This window comes from Solea solea, chromosome 2 (genome assembly GCF_958295425.1).
Source record: "Solea solea chromosome 2, fSolSol10.1, whole genome shotgun sequence".
Classification (NCBI taxonomy): Eukaryota; Metazoa; Chordata; class Actinopteri; order Pleuronectiformes; family Soleidae; genus Solea; species Solea solea.
This window is the reverse complement of record NC_081135.1, coordinates 19,084,899-19,106,306: the sequence shown is the minus strand read 5'-3', so window position 1 is coordinate 19,106,306 and position 21,408 is coordinate 19,084,899. Positions and strand designations below refer to the sequence as shown.

Here is a 21,408-nt window from a genome sequence, read left to right as displayed (position 1 = left end):
CCTTCTCCCTCTCTCTCTCTCTCTCCCTCGTCTTATCTTGGTTTCTCTCGCACGTAATCTCTTTTGTTTGTCTCGCTCATGTCTCGCTATCTGTCTTTTTTGGATATCTCTCCTCCCCCTGCTTCTCTTTCTCGCTCGCTGCCTCCTCTGCTTTTAAGTCTTTTCCATTCAGCCTCACTCCTTCAGCCCTTTCCTCTCCTCCTCCCCCGCCTCCCCCGCCTTGTCGTCCTCCATCGCTCTCGGCCAGGGCCGGCTCTTGGCATAGGCGATATAGGCGGTCGCCTAGAGCGCCATCTGCTGGAGGGGCGCCCCTCCAGCAAAAAAAAAAAAAAAAAAAAAAAATTTTTTTTTTTTCAATGAAAACAAATTTTCATTGTTTTAAATTTTGACAACAATGAAAATAAAAATGATTTTCTATTCCCAGTCGCCCTCATTTGTGTGTTCTCTCTTGAAAATAATAAATATTAACAAATGAATAAACAATAATGTTCCTAAAATGTGGTGCTGCTGAATCACATGACGGGTGACCTCAGGGTCAGAGCAGGGATCAGAGGTCAGGTCACAGACAGGTGAAGCTTTTGTTATTAACGACATGAAAAGGCCGTCCAAGCCCTCGGGAGCGCCCCAACACACACGGGGGGGGGCACCGGAGAGCAATCTCGCCTAGGGCACCAAATTAGGTAGAGCCGGCCCTGCTCTCGGCCCTCGTTCCCCTTCGCAGCCTCACTCTTGCACATTCTCACCTCTTTATCGTGTGCTCCTTTCCTCTTCCACTCTGCTTCCTGTGCAGTGCTGTTTCTCTGACACTCGTCTCTCCCTCCCCCACGCACCCACCCTCCTCCCCCTTCCTGTCTTTCTCTCTCTCTCTTGCCTGCTCTTGCTTTCTTCCTTTCATTTCGCTCTCCGTCTCTCCCTCGATGGAGAGGAAAGGCTCTTCGCCTCTAATTGCGGCTGTTCCGTTGCCATGGCGCGTGTTGCTCAGCGCTGTGAGGTGCCGTGTGTGTGTGCGCGCGCGTGTGTGTGTGTGTGTGCGTGCATGTATGAATGTGTGGCAGGCAGATGATTGCTTGCTGCCAGCTCTCGTTTCCCGGACGCCGATCGCGTTTCTTTGCAGCAGCAGGGGAAAAAAATGAGACGCCAGAAATAGCCCCCCTTCACACAGACTCGCTCACTCTCACTGCTGTGCTGTCAGAGGAACACACGCATACACGCGCGCGCACGCACGCACACACACACACACAGTTTTTCCACTCCACCTGACATTCTCAATGCATATGACCTAGGTTACACTGTATTTACGCACGTCTACGCTCATGCACGGGTGAGCTTTGTGTTCTTGTTGATCTGCATGTGTACAACTTCCTGTGTGTGTGTGTGTATGTGTGTGTCTCCTGGGTCTCCAAGGAGGTTGTGTGGGGAGTCCTGATTTATTTCACCTTTAATGGGAAGTGAAATGAATGTGAGCAGCAGCTGGTCTGGTCCTTGGAGATACAGCATAGGCTAACCCAGAAAACAGGCAGCGCCACTCTCAAATGGTCCTTACTCCAACAAGCGCCAGGACACTCCACTAGCGTGAATTTATTTTAAGCAGTGTTTAGGCATCAAGTTGACAGTAGATAGGTTTTTTGTTTTTTTTATAGATTTGTCTTAACACTTGACCAACCAAACCTGTGTGTGTTTCTTCCTGTTTAAACTTTTCTAGGAGATGTAAGAGGGTAAATGATGACAGATTAATGGCAAATAAATCTTGCAACCTCATGTTGCAAAAGAGGATAAGAGAGGATTATAACCGGATTTGCGGACAAATCTCCATAATCATCTTCTGTGCCGTTTACCTGCAGTTCTGCAGGGTTTTTCGTGAAAGGCAAAAATACAGCCACTTTCTGTACTTTATAGTTAAATAAAGCTGAAGTATCTTTAACTTCTACATTTGATTTAAGGTGTTGCTTTTGTTGACATCCACAGTACAGGGTCTTGTTCTTATGTGTGGGTCACCCTTTGCAGTTCAAGTCGATTGTCACAATTTTAATGACTGTGAGCACCCAGTAGCCCAGTTCTTATGATGGACGTAATTGTGGAGAAAAAGTGGAGAAATTACAGTTGGATGTATGGGTGCAAATGAAGACTAACTGGTGACCAAATGGACATGCGAGGACTCTTTTGAGACTAAAAACATAACCAAACATAAATGCTGTTGGAAAGCGTTTGCTTCAAGAGGGGAAAAAACTGATTTGTTCCATCATCTGAAACACTGCCTTTCAACGAAGGCACAGCCTCGAGGAGAGGAAAGCCTCAATGGACACTGGCACGCTGAAGGGAAGGCTGTCTATTACACAAGTGTTTGCTAAAGATACTCCATAAACCAAAATGTGCCGTAGACAGAATATAAGTGATAAATTACATCCATAAAATCCATTATATGTACCATCGTATCTGTTGAGGGCTTTGGGGGAGTTGAAGCCAATTCAAGCTGGCATCCGACGAGAGGCAGGGTACAGTTCACCCTGGACGGTTCACCAGTCTTTTCCAAGGCCAATATACAGAAATGAGCAACCTTTCATGTTAACATTCATACCTATGGTCATTGTAGAGACTCCAGTTTAAATAACCACAAACTGCATGTCTTTACACTGTGAGAAGAAACAGAAGTGCCTGGAGAAAACCCATTAAAACACGAGAACATGCACCATCAGACAGAATGATCGCGGACATTCGAACATTCAAATCAAGACACGGTACAAAAAGACGTAAAATAATTAAGTCAGAAACCAGATGTATTTTAAAAACGTGACCGTTAATAGTGGTGTTCTTTTGGTAGTGTTCTGAAAATTCTCTCAAAAAATACACCATGCTTAAAATGATTAGTAGCTTTTTTTAGTTTTTTATTGTGAACATTTTGTAAGGCACACAAGGTCTTTATTAAATTTAACTAAGATACATGTTTAAGGAGCAATTTATCTCTTTGACTCATTTTTTACGAAGACTCTTCAACTTTATGATAAAGTTAGGAATGAATTGTGTTGCTAATTTGCCATCAAAACCCACGACAAGACCGAACCTGATGCATTTGTTCTGCTACCAGTTTGCCCCTTGAGCTTGTACCTCATTTAATTTTAAAGCTTTACAAAATGGCTATAGTGTTTACACAATTTGGCGCATTTTTTGAAGTCACCGTCCTGCTGCTGTTAATAATAACAAACCAAATAGGTATTGATCCTCAGCCAAAAATACTGCCCAACAAATGTATGGTTTACTCCTGTTTGAGTTTTATTTGCAAAACACTGCAGTATTTAAAGAAGTCACATAGATTAAGACACATAGATTTAATTTTACCGCCATTGATTCATTTTTGATGTGTCATAACATGGTAACAACACATTACATTGTTTTATAAAACACATACTGTACCTTTATGGAAATGTTTGTGCGCTTTATGGAAGTGGGTTTTTTTTCACAGCTGGGATAATTATAGCCACCAAGGCTAGTGTTTTGAAGGATGTGTGTAATGCTCATGTGAGATGTCACAATATTTGCGACGGTGTTGTGAAGTGTTTCATTTTGTATTTGGAGCAGTGTTGTTACCAAAGACTTCACCAAATGATTATCTTTTTAAATGGACAAGCCTCATTGTCTGACCGTCACATAGTGATGAGTGACTGCGTTAAACCTTGTAACCACAGCACATGGTTTGGTTTTGTATTTTCCTCTTCAGTGGGACACAAGTAGGGGTGGGGTTGACTTTCTCTACCCTGGGGTCGACCACCATGGCCGGTTAGTTTACTCGCCAAACCCAGGAACAACGCACATGCGGAAAATGCTGTAAGCTGTTCGCGGTTTGATTGTCTTGCTAGCAGATCAATAAAAGACATTAGCGGCAGGCTCACCCGGAGAGCAGCACTAATACAGGGTTAATCCAGGGTTAATGGCTGAGCACCATCATTCTCCGAGGCACCCATTAGTTTGCAGCCACACCACACAATATCAGGTTCACCTCCTAGTCATGCCCCGGGCACCCAGGGAGATAGGCACATGGAGGGGAATTGAAAAAGAAAAGAGGGTCATCCTCATGAGTCAAGATGAAAATGAGATATCCAGAGAGATGAAACTCAATGCAAAGAAGTGGGAGAGATATTGTGGAAAAGGAAGGCGGTGTGTTGGAAAACGTGCATGGAATGGAAAAGAAGGAGAAGACGGGTCGGTGAAACTGTGTTAAGGAGAAGCAGGAAACTGAGATGAGAGAAAGGGGAGAGAAGGAGAGGAAGGGAGTTGAGCGCTACACTTCTCCCTGTCCTTGTAAAGTGCTGCGTGCTGTCGAAGCGGCAGCCAAGAATGTGTCAGCCCAGCCGTCTCACGCTGCCTAATGGGCTCTTAAACGCTGATATAAAGCTCAGTCGCTCTTTCACCCTCCCCTTTTCCTCTCTCTCTCCCTCTCTGTTCTGCCTCTGCCACTCGCTCTCATTACCTCTCGTTCTCACCCTGTCCCTCACTCTGTCACTCACTTGTCCTCTCCCTCTCTTTCTCTTCCTCCGTCGATCAAACACTCTCCCTTTTTTCCTGTTGCCGTCTCTGCCTCTGACTTTTCCTCCAATTACTCCATCCTCACCTCTAAAGTTCTCTTACAGCTTGTCTCTTTATTTACAACTTTTTTTTATCGATGAATTTAACACTTCTGCCTCTCTTTCTCTCTTTCTCTCCCACTAGGCTCCATAACGCCTTCTACCCACAGGGTCCATCGTTCCCCCTCACCTTGTTACACGTCCTGTCAGCACCACTTCATGGCTTGGCCAATGCCTTTGTCTTTGGCCTGGATAGGGATTGGTGGAGCCTACTGAGTCCGACTGGCATGCAGGTACAGCAACCTCCACACTAATACTTCATGTAGATGAGCATTTTTAGCTCTGTATTTGAAATTATTTAATTAACTTGAAAATGGTAAATGGTCTGTATTTATATAGTGCTTTTCTAGTCTTGATTGAGGGATTAGGTGTCTTGCCCAGGAACTAGTGGAGTCGGAATCGATCCCATAACCTTCCAGTTGAAAGACAACTCAGTCTCCCACTGAGCTACTGTCAAAGACAGCCCAAAGAAAATAGTCCTGTAGGCTTGCATCTCCAAGATGCTGTCACTGCTGCACTGACACTGTCATAGAATGTAGCCCCGCATCATTTAGATACTATGTGTCATCTTCATGTAATTTGTCAAATTGTACAGCTGAGGCTTATGCAAATGTCATTAGTTCTACACATGTTTTTTATGATCCAAATGATTATACCAAAAAAGTTGAGGGGATTCACCAAAGTTGGTGCACTTCATCCTTAGCTGGACGTGAATATCTCTACTAACACTCCGGGATTCAGAATCTGGGTAATTAAAATATCTGGGGTCACAAATTTTCATGGAAATAGTTGTTGACCAAAGTGCCGGACACTTGCTTCTATAGAGCCACAAACCATCACTTAAACAAAAAGATGCAGTCAGCAATGTCACAGATGCATCATCTCTCACTCTCCATTTGTTGTCTTTTATATATATTTGTTTACTGATTTCAGGGTCACATGGTTTTTTTGAGTGAGGATTTTAGAACTATATGTCTGCAACCAGACTTTGAGACCAAAACTAATAGAAATGTTAAAGCCAGTCTCAGTGCTTGTGGTGATACCATTTTTTTGTCATTGTGGTGGATTAATAACCTTGTGAGATTATTATTTCGAGGTTGAATGAAGTAATTTGAAAGTTGTTTAACAGATTGTAGCCATGCCAACGTGGTTTCTTTAAAGACTTTGTAAAGTGAAAAAAGAATCTTGTTTCTCACTTTGACACCCTGCAGAAAAGTGTGTTACAAAACACCTTTCAGAATGCAAGTCATGTAAAATTCAGCAACATTCTCTGCTCTGAGATGCTGGGGGTGTGTCTGCTGGATGAGCTGAACACATCACACACATACTGGTGTAATCGCTTTAGTTGGGGACCCAAGTCATTAGTGTTTGTGCAGAATATAAATGTAAACGCACCAGGATTAAACTTTCTGTTCAACAAACATGTAGAGAAGTGACGTTCACCTGCTAAAACTAAAACGTACGTATATGTGAGTCTGTGTTTTTCACTCCACTTCTTTACTTTCACATGTTCTCAGCCACAGTTTCCTTTGCTATATAATGTGTGAAGAGTAGAATCACTGCATTTTCTGTACAAGAAGCTCAGTAATTTGGTATTGTATGTATTTCACAACAAAGTCCCCAATGGTAACCATATCAATATGTATAAAAACGTTTTTCAAAGTAATATCGATTATGTGTAGACCTCATAATATGTGTGCTTATTAAAAGAAACACACCTTTCAAACAAACATAACTGCATCCAACAAAATCCAAAACAAGATTCAAGCTTGAAGAAATAAAGTTGAGCTAGCCTCTCAACTTAAAGTTTATAGCTATCTGGCCAATTCATGATGAGCATACATTTATGTTGTTGTGACATGTTAGTAAACGACTGTCGTCTTGCAGAAACAGTACAACGTGACAATCCCATTTGGGTTGTGTTTCTGGCCACCATTTTATTGTATGTCCAACATTCACTATTCACTGTTAAGATCCAATTGTTTTAGGGCTGCCAGCTCCTGAAAATGATATCTGGTCTGTCTTTGCCTGGTTAAACATGCAGCCTTCTCGTGTTTTACAGTTGTCTGCTGTTAGACGTTGAGCAGGCTGTGTATAGTTAGCTTGTGTTAGCTCCTGTGTTGGGATAGCTTCCAACAGTGCAGTTATACTGTATACAGCTGTGGGTTTTTTTTTATTTTTCTGTCATCTGGAGGGATGTGTGTTTTGGTGATATCATGCATTACAAATTGTAGGTATCTCTGTGTCCTATAGGTAATATAGACATGAGTTTGCTATTTTTCGAAATCAATTCAATCTACACAACAACAAAACGTACAAAAACAACATACATCTACCGAACAAACAAAAAACAAGCTCAATCCACTCTAAAATGAAAGTTTTAACTCCAAAAAAACCCTTATTTAAAGAGTAAAATGAAAACTCTTACTTAATTTTAATCTTTAATCGTCTCTTACTTAGCTTTTAGGGAAATGAAATGAAGAGGAGGATGTTTTTACATTTGAACCACAAACCACACTGGTTGCATTTCAATAAACACCACAATCAATACAGTTCCCAGCAGATTTGTCTCCATCTACAAACATTGACAGTATCTGTGGATATGAGCAGGACCTGATATCGAACCACAAAAGCAAAACATTCTCTGTGGTCTTAGTCCACGCACGTACACACACACACACACATTGTCACTTACTCAGTATCACCAACCCCGGCTGATAATGGGTCAGGAGCACAATGAGGAAGAGTGGAATGTGCGGTGTGACCTTCAACCCAAATGTCAATGTTGCACTGTGTTGAGCCAAGAGAGAGAGATGAGGAGTCAAATGGAATCCCAATGTGTTCGTAAATCACGCAGAAAATGCTGTTTGTGTGTGTGTGTGTGTGTGTGTGTGTGCGTGTACGTCAGAGAGAGCGAGACAGAAGGTGAGAAGGAAGATGACAGAGAGAAAGAGGGAGACGCACACATACACGCACACAGGCGGTATGTGTGGTCGTGCTCTATCGTGACTAACAGCTGGTTGTTATTCATCTTGGCATGTGACTCCCAGCAGCCCCCACACATCAGGTGTGAGATTGGCTGGGGAGAGGAGGGGTAAGAGAGAAGGAGGTGGTGATGGTGGAGTGGCGGGGGGGTGTGACATTCATCTCTCAACGAGTCTGTGCTTTTGTACCCGACAAGACCTCCACCCTTCTCAACCCAGTTCTCTTTTTACCTGCGCTGCTTTGAGAGACATTTGAACTTCCAGTGTGTAAAATTTAGGTGAAACTCTTTTCAGTTGGCAGAAATTGAAGACAAATAATTACACGCAATTTCACCCTTGCGTGAAATGTGACGCCAAAAAAACACGACAAAGAAAACAACAACATAATGGAGCTCAGAGGCAATGTTCCAGTCATTACTTTTTTGTATTTATTACTTTGGTCCCTGGTTCAAACTCAACAGCAAGTGAATGATTTTAAGTCATTAATAAAATGAAGTAAATGAATAAAAAATGCTGAGCACTGTCCCTAGTTGTAAAAGCTAGGTTTTCAAAAACAACAATCGTTTTAATAATCTCGGGCTACGATCTGTGCTAATGTCTTGGAAGAAGAATGCACACCTTAGCGCTGTGCCAGAAATGATGCTGGAATTTACATCACTGATAAAAATAAAGAAGAGAAAGAAGAAATCTTCAGTCAGAGCTAAAGCTGGAAAACCTGTGTGCATTCTGTAGTCATTTAACCCAAGGGTGAATGCTAATTAAACTCTGTCCCACTGCGAAAACAAAAAACACAAAAACAATGGGAATAATTATTCCTCTTGTCCATACTGGAACTGAGGAGATGCACCTCTAACTGGACTGCAATGTGTAAATTATGGCATGAATCACCAAAATGACTAATGTGTTTACAAGAACTGTGATTGAAATGTCATTCTAAATCAATTCATAATGTTGCAAAAATACATTTTTGTAGATTTAAAGTTAAGGTCTCTTCTCATGAAGTTGATGTAATGAAAAGTAAAAGCTCATTATGAGGGATTTCAACGAAGGCTTTGGATGAAATCATTTTAATAGCTTTGCAAGATAGTGAAGGATTTCTTTTCTTCATCCACTGATTAATTTTTGGCAATGTTCCTGTATGGTGTTTTTAGTTCTAGTTTATTAAAGATTTGTTTTTGTTTGTTTGTTTTTAAACTTTTCATGTTCCTGCTAATTGGACTGTAACAAACACCACCCTTTGGTGCTGAAGAAGAGTTGAGGCAAATGTGTAGGGAGAAGGTACCTGTGGTGTAAAGGGTAAGTGCATGCCACTGTTTTTGGCCCATCACCATCAGAGTTTGCATTTGCAGCAGCAGTGGCCACGACACAGCTAATTCTTTTCCTGTTTTTGTTAGAACTGAGTGATAGTTGGCTCTACATCTACTGCATATTCTTCTAATGAAGCAAATTGGAAGTAAAATAATACAGGGTGGTCAAGTTGCAGCCCATAACATACAGTAACTGATGGCAGAGATAGTGGGTGGTTGGCTTTCCAAATGGCAACCTGCCATGACATCATCCACTGGATTGTAAACTCCAGCATTAACGTGCTTCCCATTCCAAAAGCATTCTAGGTGTACGGACACTGCAACATTTGTGGGAATGAAGGAGGATTTTTGTTTGAGTCAAGAGATAAGTTTATTGGTCACTATACATTTCTTTTTAAGCAATTAGTAACCATATTTGGAAGAGTGGTAGTGGGCCTTATCGAGAACCTGTCCACTGCACATAAAAAGAACCTGTCCACTCCACCTACACCTGCTGTCACAGTTCTGCTCTATGGCTCACCTCACTTCCCAGTACATTTCCACTCACCCTTCCACTACTCACCAATCACTGCAAACCAGTATATAAGCTTCTGCAGTTCATTCGCTCCTTGTCAGACTGTTCTTCGCTCTTCAGATGCCAGACTTTCGGATTCCCCGTACCTGCTTCTGACCTGCCTTCTCTGCCTAAGTCCCAGTAAACCGTCCTGCCTTCTGTCACTTTTGCTTTTTGGACTTGTTTGGCTAAGCCTGTGTGGACTCTGGTCTGGTTGGACTGTTTACCTGGTTTTGGACTCTGCTACCCTTGATTACCTCGCCTGCCTGCTCCCACTGTACTGTTGCCTGACAAGGGTCTGATCAGTGTGTTTGTGCTTTTATTGTAATAAAGGCTTACTTAGAACTGAGCTAACTTGTCAGTGTCCTGCAATTGGGTCCAAACACCACTCGTTACAGTACAATCTGGTCAGTGATGAACCCATCCTGGTTAGAGAGAATTGAGGGAGACTATGATGGCTGCCAGTCCTCAGGAAGTATGCCAGGCTGCGGCTGCTCATAAGCAGATGTTAGCCTAACTGATTACTCAAGTCTAACAGCTTGTGGCAGCACTAAATCAACCAGCAGCCCCAGCCTCTCCTGCGCCTCCTCATGTTTCAGGTGGGGGTCCCGGAAAACATTATGCTGGGGACCTGGAGGCTGCAATCTCTTCCACACAAACTGTTCCATCCTGTTCTCTCTGCAACCCTACTCCTTTACCTTGGAAGAGGATAAGGTTGTTTTTACCATCAGACCCAGCCATGGTCTTAGCAATCAAGTCCTGGCTAAGAGGTCAAACTTGAGGCCGGCCAGGCCTTCCTCGTGCACTTCAACTTCTCCCTTTCATATTGTCCTGGTTCCCGCAACGTTAAACCTGATGCTCTGTCCCACCAGTTCATAGGGAAGAAAGATTCTGCTCTTGTACCTGACACCGTCCTTCCAGCCCTTCACCTGGTTGCTTATGTTACCTGAGAAGTGGAGGAAGTGGTCAAGGCTGCCCTGAAGGATCATCCTGGTCCCAGTTCCTGTCCTCCAGATCGACTGTTCATCCTTCAGCCCCCGAGAACAGACTTCTGAAAATGGGCCCACAGCTCCAGACTCACCTGCCATCCGGGAATTCAGCGCAGGAGGTCCCGCAGCAGAGATTCTGTTGTGCTCCCAGGAGGAGGACACCTGGGAGATTGTGAATGCCTGTCCCATCTGTAATCCGCACAAACCCTCACGCCAGCCTCCTGCTGGACTCCTGTAACCCCTCATCATCCTTCGTGCCACATCTTGCTGGACTTTGTTACCAGTCTGCCACCAACCAACGGGAATGCCACAAACTAACAGTGATAGACAGGTTCAGCAAGATGGCCCACTTTGTGCCCTTGTCCAAACTCCCTTTGGCCAAAGAGATAGCTGATCTCCAGCACATCTTCCTGCTCCATGGTCTCCCCACTGAAGGAGGGAGTTCTGCATCAGGGCTAGTGTCAGTCTGTCATCTGGTATCCACCCCCAGTCCAATGGCCTAATTGAGAGGGTGAACCAGCAAATGGAGACGACTCTACACTGCAAAGTATCCAAGCACCCATCATCCTGGTCTCATAGATTCCTGCCCTTGAGAAGGAAGTTTCCTGCCCATCAGTTCAAGTCTTCATCCACCACTGCTGCTGGACCTGGGTCCAAGCCAGAGTGGTGCTGTGCCATTCAGGTAACTGGTATGCCAATTGACGATGTACCACAGCACCAACTTACCAAGTGGGCCAAATGGCATGACTGTCCACCCGAGATCTTCCTCTACCGGTTGAGTCTAAGAAGTTGGCACCCTCGTTCATTGGCACATTTGAGATCCAGAAGGTCATCAGTCCTGCAGCAGTGAGACTCAAGCTCCCTTGGTCCATGCTAATACACACAACATTGCATGTCTCAAGTGTCAAGCCAGTCCACCCCAGTTCATCGATGGAAGATTGGTCTTTTCTGTCCACCACCTATTACGCTCCCGCCATCGTTGGAGAGGTCTGCAGTTCCTCATGGGCTGGGAGTGGTGTGGTCCAGAGGAAAGGTCCTGCCCGTGGGGGAAACCCGGTGAGAAAGCTTGTCTGCTCGCCCCTCTGTGGCCTTGGACAAGACGAAATAAAGAGCCATTGTCTGATGAGGAAGACTCGCCTCCAGATGCTGAGGAAGAGAAGTTGGAGATGGGTGTTTCTGAGCCCTCTGATGAATATTAAATGGGACATAACTTAAAATTTACACCAAACTGTATTCAAGACTGAAAGCTAATTGAGACAAAAACTCAGGAAAGTGTTTTTAATGACATGATAAATCATTTGAGAAGTGGGATCATTTTCTCATAGACTTGCATGTAGACAGACTTATTTTGCTATGAGTGTCGTCCTGGTGATGTCCTCTGACAAGCCATAATTTTACTTAAATCCGCACTCATATGTTAATTTTTTATGTAGCTAGTGCCACAGTATCAATTTTGATCATCACAATACCTAATTTCATGTTGCAGCAGCATGAGTAGGGCTTTGATTCACTCAAGCTTTAGCCTGCTTTTTTCCTCTGTCTCACCCTGTCACTCACGTACACACACACACACCAACGCAGATGCACACACAAACACACTGACAGCAGACACGTACATACAGTGACACTCGATAAAAACATACTGTAGTTTTGCCCTCGAGACCAGACGTGAGGACAGAGTGTATTCGAACAGAGGGAGGGGAAACCAGATCCCATCTCATATAGTCACATGAGGCGCATTGTTAATTTAAAAAGGTATGATCAATTGTACTTACCGCTATCCCCATGCATCAGATCACTGAGGACAGATGTTAAGAACCAGGTCTGGACGGGGCCGAAGTCAACCTACAGAAATAACTTAAGTCATCACAATTTTTATTCCAAAATATTTTTATTGTTAAACTGATCATGTTCTAATGCAGCTTCCATGTCAACTTAAAAAACCTGTGGGCTGGATTACTGGCTCCTGATTGGTCAGTGCAAAACAAAAGACCTCAACTAGGAACGGGCTTGTCGTCAGGCTAAATTAGGTCAGTTAAAAAAAAAATGGTTGCTCACTTTGATAATCAGTCCTCCCCGCCTTCACAGCCTCGTAGATAAGGATAGATTTCCCTGATACTAGCACTGCAGCAGAGAGGATATTGACTGTTAGGGTGAGCTGTTATGAGCGCAAGCTCTTGTAATTGAAACACTGTCAACCAACTTCAGCATTTTTTTTATCCTCATACACACAAAAGAGTTACATGCTGACGATTCATTGTTGTTAACTCATTCAAATTAAGTGCTCATACACCTGAGTGTGGGAGTATGAAGCATCTGTGCATCTTCGTCTCTGTTCGACCTTCTGCTGCCAGTTGTTTGTCCTGTAAAGATCGGCACACAGGAGTTGATATTCTGTCACTAAGAGCCCGAAAAGAAGTGTCCCACTTTTTATATCTACAGAGTTGAGAACTGAATTGTGGCACCAACAATGAGGACTGAACTAAATCTTGACATTTCCATATGTTCCTACCTGTTTGTTTTTTTGTTTTCTGTGCATGCTTTTGGAAGTTAAGCAGAAGCTAATCTGGGACTTCACTGGTGCAACCCAAATTAAAACGAAGTAACCAGTTCTGATTTCCAACCTGCTGCGTGTGTACAAGGGTTTCACAACAAGAAAATTACCTGCATGTCCCTATTTCTGCCAGGATTCTGGTTTCTGTGTACATGTAAACATACTGCTGCCTCTTTGCTTTATATCTCTTGCTTTATCTAGCCCTCTGTTGTTTTTTTCCTCCTTCTCTGCTCCGCGGCTGTCTTTGAGTCTTCTCGTCCTCCCTCTCTCTGTCTTTCTCTATCTCTATCTCTCTGTACTGTATATGCACGTCTCTTCCCCTGCCTCCTCCTCTGTTCCCTGTACCCCGCTACAGCTTTTCTGGCATTTATCTCATTATTTCTGCCGCTCTCCTTTGTGTAGCATTTCCCTCCCACCTGTGCTCGCCCCCCCCCCCCCCTTCCTCTCTATCCTTCCCTGATATTGATCTGCATTCTAGCCATACAGCTGAACCGCCTGTGGCTCTGCAGTGAGCTCACCTCTCACTACTTCTTCATCTGTGTGCATGCAGGAAAAAGCTACTTCTGGTTTCATATGTCTCAGTATCGCTTCAATCTTAAACCCTTTTTTTAAGCCTAGATCTAAGTACATTGACATTAGGGAGACCCTTGATGCTGGCTTTGATGATTTACCCTGAACCAAACTGTGCCGACATGATGCTGCCCCGGTTTGCATGGTGGCTTTCCAGAACAACAACATCTCCATGTGTCCCACCATGCTCGCTCCCCCTGTTTTTAAATAACATCAGTCTCACTTATCGGCGTTGTGCGGCAACAAAAATGTCCCATACTTTATTTTCTTCCCGTTTCTTCAGGACAGCAAGGCAGAATAAAAGCGTAACATGCTCACAAATTCTGAAGGGTTGTTCACATGCACCTCCTTTTGGGTGCACAACAGACGTGACGTGTGACAGATGAGCAAAAGACTCTCTCCGAGGTAAAATTATCTAAATTTTAACCCATCAAATAGCAAAGCTGGGGTGAGGAAAAAGCAGCACTGTTACCTTTGTCTTGATTTTTTTTTTTTTTTTTATAAATGTTTTAAATAATTCAGTGACGCTGCAGCAACCTCAGTCACGTCTGCAGCGCCTATATTTTGGTTGCTTAATAACGACAGAAACAAAAACCAACACCTCTGTGGCTTTATATCACACACTTTTCATGCGTTTTTAAATGCTACATATAAACGGCCCATTAGCCTTCAGCTAAGACTTAAAGCATTGCTCTTATTTAAAAAATTAAAATTTAAGTTTGCATTTGCACGTGTCTGACAATTAAACAAGGACTAAAAAAACCGAACAACAGGACAACAGTTCCTGCTGTGCTGGGAACATCAGTCAAATCACTTTTTATGATCATTAGCCTGATCATTAGCCTGTCACACAAAGCCAACATTAATACGATGTGACAGCTGTATTGTGCAAGTGATTGTTTTAACACTTTAAAGGATTCATCAAAGAAGATTATAGTCAACAGAAGCGGTTTTATCTTTAATGCTGCAGCTGATGACCAGGTTCTTAGTGTTTTCCTGTCCACACTGAGCAAGTGCCTGGACCATAAACAGTCTACTTTAGTTTCATGCTGGTCACATGATATGATCCATGAAAATTGGAGTAATGACACATGGGTTTTAAGAATTATCCAATGCAAAACATACATTCAGATTAGCAGGCTGAAGTGAATCCCATCACCTCTACCAATTTTCAAATGAGACCTGTACCACTTCAGTATGTGGTCAAATATTTATCCGACTTATGGCCACTGGACACAAATAAGAGCGTAAATATCAGAATCCATGTGGCCTTTTGCCTCTATGCGTGCTCTGAAGGTCGACATAATTGACCAACACCGCAGAAGCAAAATCAAACATGAATCAGACTGACGTCCTCTAGAGTTACTCACTCAATCATTTTTCCTGCAATAGCCTCCTTTTCTGAAAATGTTCTCCATGGGGATCAATACAGATCCATCTTATCTTAACATATCTCCCACTTCAATGCAGAGTGCTCGTTTTCTGTTGTTTTTGTAGATGATGCATACAAAACAGTATTTGTGTGCATGGCTCACAGGGGTTGTTGATCCACTGCTGCCTCCATCCGTAGGATCACATGTGATGTCAGTGTTTGAAGTAACAGAAATTAAAAAAAAACAGGCAGCATTAGACCATTAAAGGCCTTGGTGTAGTTCCGCGCACATGTTGCTTGTGCCAAAAGTGTGCATAGCATTGTGCGTCACAAATCGCAGACCCTGATATACTCGCACGTCAGGGTCATGTCCACTTCACCATTGGGTTGCCGTACAAGTCTAGACGCAGGGAATAGGAACCATTCCTATCAAAGAAGAACAGAACAACGCTACAGCTAGCTCGAACACGTCTGCTCGGTGAGCGAGGCTTAATGCTTCACCTACCAGTGGGGCGGAAGTTCAGTTCACGCATGCGCTGTCCGCGTGCACCCAACGCGCTCTTTTTGCGTAGTTCCAAAATCTGGGCTGCACTTGCAATGGACTTTGGTGGAGGAGAGTGAGTGGTTTACAAGTCAAACTGTTCTTTTGTGCATCATTTGTTATGCAGTGTACAAACACTGGAAATGTGTGTATGCACTTTGGATGAATGAACAGTATATGACAGTTGAGAAACATTTTTGTCTGCCATTCTCAGGCTCTCTTAAGCTATGTTTCCACCGAGTGGAACAGTTCAGTTTGGTACAGTATAGTACATATTTTTTTCTTGCGTTTCCCATAGCAATAGTACCAAAATAACCAGCCCCAACCATTCCATTCTTTGGTGCCATTCCCTTGGGGTACCAGTGTAAAGTTGTCCGGTATGGTCTGACTGTCATGGATGGAGCCGGTCTAGCTCCACCCCTGACAGGCAGCTGATTGGGAGACAGAAAAATCACTCCCTTGCAGTCAGTGTAAATGTCCCATTGTTTATTCTCATACAACGCTTCACCTCTTGTTGAGACAAACAGCCACAAACCAAGCAGGGGGGAAAAAGAGCTGCTGGATGGTCCTCCTTTGTTGTCTGTTGTGTCACATTCAATGTCATTGTTCGTTGTTGTCACACCAGTACGACATCATGCTACGTGGCATTAACCATGATGCCAGGAGTTAACTCCCAAACTCTGTGTCTTTTTTTCCTCATAAAATGACAACACAGCAAGTCAAACCGGGACATGGCAACATGATGAGTCACATGGACAGAAAACATAGAGGTCATAGATGGTGTTCAGTGATTCCTCCTCCTATCACTATCATGTTTTACCATACAGAATGGTGTTCCTTCCTCCTTCTGCGACATGTTGTAGATGTTTTTTACCTGAAAAAGTGTGAGTTGGAAATGAACATTATCCCCAGTTTTAAGTCAGGATGGACAGAGCAGAGAGAAAAGGACACATTTTAAAATTTAGACCGCTCAGTGTGAAAATGCTCTTCACAAATGCACGACTCATGTGTTGATTCCAAACGGCGTGTGTGTGTTTGTTTGTTCTAGCTGGCTCTGCAATCGCGGCTGTGTGACAGGACTCGCATCGGAGAGTACCACCCCGGGGCAGTGCGCTACACACAAGCTGACCTGGTTGACCTCAGCGATGACGACGACGATGACGACACCAACGTGCTCTTCTACTCTCCTGACATGACCCTGAAAGGCCGAGGGCCCTGAGAAGAGAGAGAGGAACAGAGAGAGGGAGACAAACGAGCTGGAGGGAAGGAAAATGAAGGAGGGTCAGAGCCAGAGAAAAACACAGCAGATTAGAAACTGAGAGGAAGAAAAAAAGAGGTAGGGAGGGAATGGAAGGGAAGATTGGGGGGACAGTCAGGCAGATAGAAGCCGGAGATGAGCTGTCAGGTTTCATTATTAATCCCCATCCTTTACTATTTAATATCCTAAAGACACACACAGAGGCTGCGCTCAGCAGCAGCTCTGTGCAATACCATCATCCAAGAGGAGCGAGAAAGGAGTGGCTCTAATGGTAAAGGCATCGCCTGCATCTCAAAGGTCTTGAGATGATTTTCCTCTCTGCATCACCTTCTCGATTCCTGCGTCCTGCAGTATTTTTGCACCCCCCCCCCCCCCCCCCCCCCAAAAAAAATATAAATAAAAAAGGAAAAATGCTTAAAGAACAACTGACTGAAAGGTAATCATAACAAGGTGTTAGCATTTGCAGCAAATCACCTTTTTGCTTCTCTGCAGGAGATGAGGTGAAAAGCAGCTTCTTTTTTTCTTCTTTTTTTTAAAAAAAAGAGAGAGAAAGAAAACAACTCTGTTTGTCAGACATGAAAGCATCTTCAGATTGATCCCAGCATGGAACTGTTTCTCTGAGAGGGATACTGAGAAAATATAGAAGGGATTTTTTTATTTTTTTCTAAGCAACAAAAAAAAGCGTAAACAGTGTTGCTTGTACGGAGTCTCTCCTTTGTATTTGTATACGACTTGTACATTACTGTTGATGTCATTTTCAAAGTATTCCTTTGAAAGGTTGTTTTGTAATGTTTCTGAAATAGCAAACGTGTTTTCTACGCGATATTTATATCAGATTGATGTACTGTATATATTTATGTGTACACTCTATTTTTGTTACGTGCCTTGGACTGGAATGTAAAGAAAAGACTTGAACCTGCCCCTCTCACGCGACAGTTGAGCAGAGCCTGATAACATGTGTAGCCTTAAGAACAGCTAAACAGTACTTTGTTAGTCAAACAACCCCCTCCCCACACACACACATATTCACACAAAGAGTCATGCTTCTCTGTTAAGTCCCTGTCAAAACAGGGTGGTAGTGATGACAGACGCTGCTCACATGACACGGCTACAGCGGCGTGTGATGGTTGGTCCTGAGTCAGCAGTGCTGAGGTGTGACCGGCAGGAAAATAGAGTCACTTTGTATTCAACCTAGGCCCATTTGGTTTTTCCCATATGTAGGTGGTTTCATCAGTGTCGGCGCGCCGCACGCTTCCTGCTGTCAGCTGCCTCTCTGACAAGTTGAACTAATGAACCGACACTTGACCCTTTTTTACCCTTGGGTTGTTGAACTTTTCTGCCGGGCGTCAATGACACCGGAGTGCAACTTAAGTTTGCAGTTCACGGAGGCCCACTACTGAATTACACGCACACACGTTTGCAGTGTGCCCCCACCCATTTGTGGCACTGTTGCTCGTTTTACTTGACTGCGCACTCCATCAAATAAATGAGCAGGAGAGACAATTCATAACAAAGCTCAGCCTGGGCGTGTTTATTTCATTTTCACATTGATGCAATCCCTCATTCCTCCATGCCACCAGCACCACCACTCCAGCGCGTGTGCGTTTCTATTTGTGTGTGAACACGCGTGCAGTGTGCATGTTTGAATGTGCCTTGAGACATCCTTTAGACCTGCAGCTGCCCAAATAATGGTTATTAATTATTGGTCGGACCCTGCCGTGTCTCCAAATCTGGTTAACTGGATTTTGATTAATGAAATGTGTGTCCTCCAGAAAACCAGACTTTTCCTACACACACACACACACATTCATGTACATCAGTCTTAGTGAGGACACTCATAAACGTAATGCATTCCTAGCTGTTTACCCTAACCTTATGTAACCTATAAATATTATTGTTTGCATGTGAACATGGGGATGTTGAAATATAGTGCAGATTAATAATCAGTCCACTTTACTTTATTTCTGAACTTGCATTACTTTCAACACAATTTCTTCACATCTCTTTGTACATATTTACGGAAGCATATTGCATTCACCTAAAAAAATATTTATTCATCTATTTATTTTGGGGTCTGTTATTACAAGTTTTTTTTCAGGTCTGTGTCTGTTTTGTGAGGGGGGTCAGTTTATCTGAGTGAATGAGATAGCGGAGAAGCTTCCCGCCTTGATTGCTGAATTGAAAGCAAAGATGTCTAAATTGTTCAGTTTCATCCAGTTTTACTTTGATTTGGGTTTGAGACATTGGGAGATTCTTCTGTCTTTAATTGACAGCATGGACAGCTAGTGGGCTACATGATCCTCCTGCTGTGTTAGGAGCAAAAAAACAAATCTCATAAAAAAAACAGACCTGAAAAAAAACAACAACTCAAAAACAGACCCAGAAAAAAAATCTTGTAAAAACAGATTTAGGTTTCCGTACATATTTTACAGCAATTTGAAACTTCATTACAAAGATAGCTTACATTGGAAAATGTTCCTCGCAGACAACTATGCGCAGCATTCGTAGTAAGGACACTGTTGTGTGCAGCTGTGTTGTTGGGACTAGTTTTTGGTGGAGGTGTACACTGTCCACCATAGTGTGTAATTGGCTGTGACGTAATTCTGTGGAGGGTTTTTCTTTTATTGGGAGGAGGCGAAGTGTGTTCGCGAAGGAATACACCTGTTGTTAGGAAGAGGAGTTCAGCTAGCAACGAGCAGAGATAGTGCAGCTAGTGCGTTGGCCATCCTGTGTTGTTTTCCCTGGGGACATCTCAACCTTGGGGTCAGCTCTTGTTGCAGCGAGGAAATAAATCCGGCTCAGTTGAGCTTCAAAGCACAGTTCTGCTCCTCCTCGTTATTCCCCACCGTCCACTTACAGCGCCACGTCACAGTAATATAATAAATTCCCTAACCTTAACCATCAAAACTAAATGCCTACCCTTACCTCAACCAAAAGTCCCTTTAAGGGGAAACAGAACGTGAGGAAAAACGTCCTCACTCCCTCTGGTTTTAAAGTGTTTTGGTCCTCACAAACACACCACACTGGAACACTCACACACACACACAGACACGGAGGCGTATGAACGCCCCGCACCCCCTCCATATAAAGAGCCCGGAAAATAAGCGAATCTCCCTGTCACGCAAGAAGAATTATTATTCCCTCCTCATATCGTCGCATGCGCCGTAATTGGATACAATTTAACACCCGCGGCCCACGGGCATGTCGGCAGGCGCACTGCCTACTATTAGCTGCTCACCTCGCCTCGCTTCACCACCCTATCATTTGTCAGATCTGTGTGTGTGCGCCTGGCGTGCGTGTGCGCGCCCGCGTGTGTGTGTGTGTGTGTTGTGTCTCGAGTAACCGGAGCCATTGTTGGAGTCCGGCCATGACCTAGCTGTGACGCACGCACACACACACACACACACAGACAGGCAGAGAGAGAGACAGGAAAGAGAGACAGAGAGAGGCGACAGCAGCAGCAGCAGAGCAGACAGTGAAAAACAAGCCGGAGCGCTGTCACCTCGGAGCCACAGCGCGCCAGGCAGAGCTGATGGGCTGTTTGTTGCTCCTGTGCGCAGCTTCCTCCCTGCCTGCTGTTTATTAGAGCATCATCATCATCATCATCATCAACAACAACAACAACAGACAGTGTACAGGAGAAGTGCGGCTGGAGGAGGTTAATGAGGCGATTACAGCCCTCACAAATAATGTCTTAAAAGTATAAATACATGTTGAAGTGTGGTGTAGCTCTTGCGTCACATCATTTCATTTTGCTGCAGGCTGTTCGTGGATTTATAGGCTCACAATGTATGATTAAAAAAAAGGTGCGGGATTGCCCTTTTTGTGCCAACAATCAGCTGGTATTTAGGAGGAGAAAACCCAATACACTCAGGGGCCACTTTATTAGCAACACACGCATATACCATGATTGTAAAAGAGTGGTTATCTAAATGGTAACTGGTGGTTTCTATCCTTTTGAACCGGACTGGTCAATCTCTTCTGACCTCTGGCAACAACAGGACATTTTCACACAGAGAACTTCTGACCATTTTCTGTAAACGCCAGAGATGGATGTGCATTTAAATCCCTGTAGATCGGCAGTTTCTGAAATACTCAGACCATCCTGTCTGACACCAACAGCCATGTCACACAGTCTGACTTCACTGTGTGGGATCCTGTTGTGCTGCCGCTGCTGCTGCTGCTGCTGCCGCCTGGAACTAGTTTAAGACTTTGAGGCTCGCTCTCGCTGATAAGATGGCTGCCTGCCAGAGGGGACACAAGGAAAAACATATCTTAGCTTTTTTCTAACTAGGAAGAAAATCAGCATTTTTAGCAATGACATAGGAGCTGCTGGTCCACACTGCTGCCTCCTTTGGTAAGTCTGAATGACGCCTTTCAACACCAACACCTGTTTTATAACATCCGTCATAAAACAGATTACTGGAATTTACTGATGGAGGCAGTGGTGGATCAACAACTGTGTACTATGATGTTAAAGTGTGGACTTTCTCTATGGACCTTGGTGTGGGCTGTTAGCCCTTTGCAAAGCAACACAAACTTCAGGTTTTCTTTTGGAAAAGGCTAATGTCTAATGATGAGATAAAGCAGTGGAAATATTCTTATGATACATAAGCAGGCATAGATTTTATTAGTTGAGCCTTTTGTTCAGCGGCTAAACTTTG

At 43.7% G+C, this 21,408-nt stretch overlaps 1 protein-coding gene across 4 annotated transcripts in view; it reads left to right on the top strand.

The window, feature by feature from the left end:
* Positions 1–17,273, top strand: part of si:dkey-100n23.5 — a 51,983-nt gene extending 34,710 nt beyond the window's left edge. For all 4 annotated transcript variants that reach the window (XM_058621713.1, XM_058621722.1, XM_058621731.1 and 1 more), the window contains 2 exons: positions 4,702–4,849; positions 16,535–17,273. In XM_058621713.1, the coding sequence (XP_058477696.1) occupies positions 4,702–4,849; positions 16,535–16,705 (319 nt within the window). In that variant the 3' untranslated portion in view covers positions 16,706–17,273. The remainder of the gene's footprint in view (positions 1–4,701; positions 4,850–16,534) is intronic.
* The last annotated feature ends 4,135 nt before the right edge of the window (positions 17,274–21,408 follow it).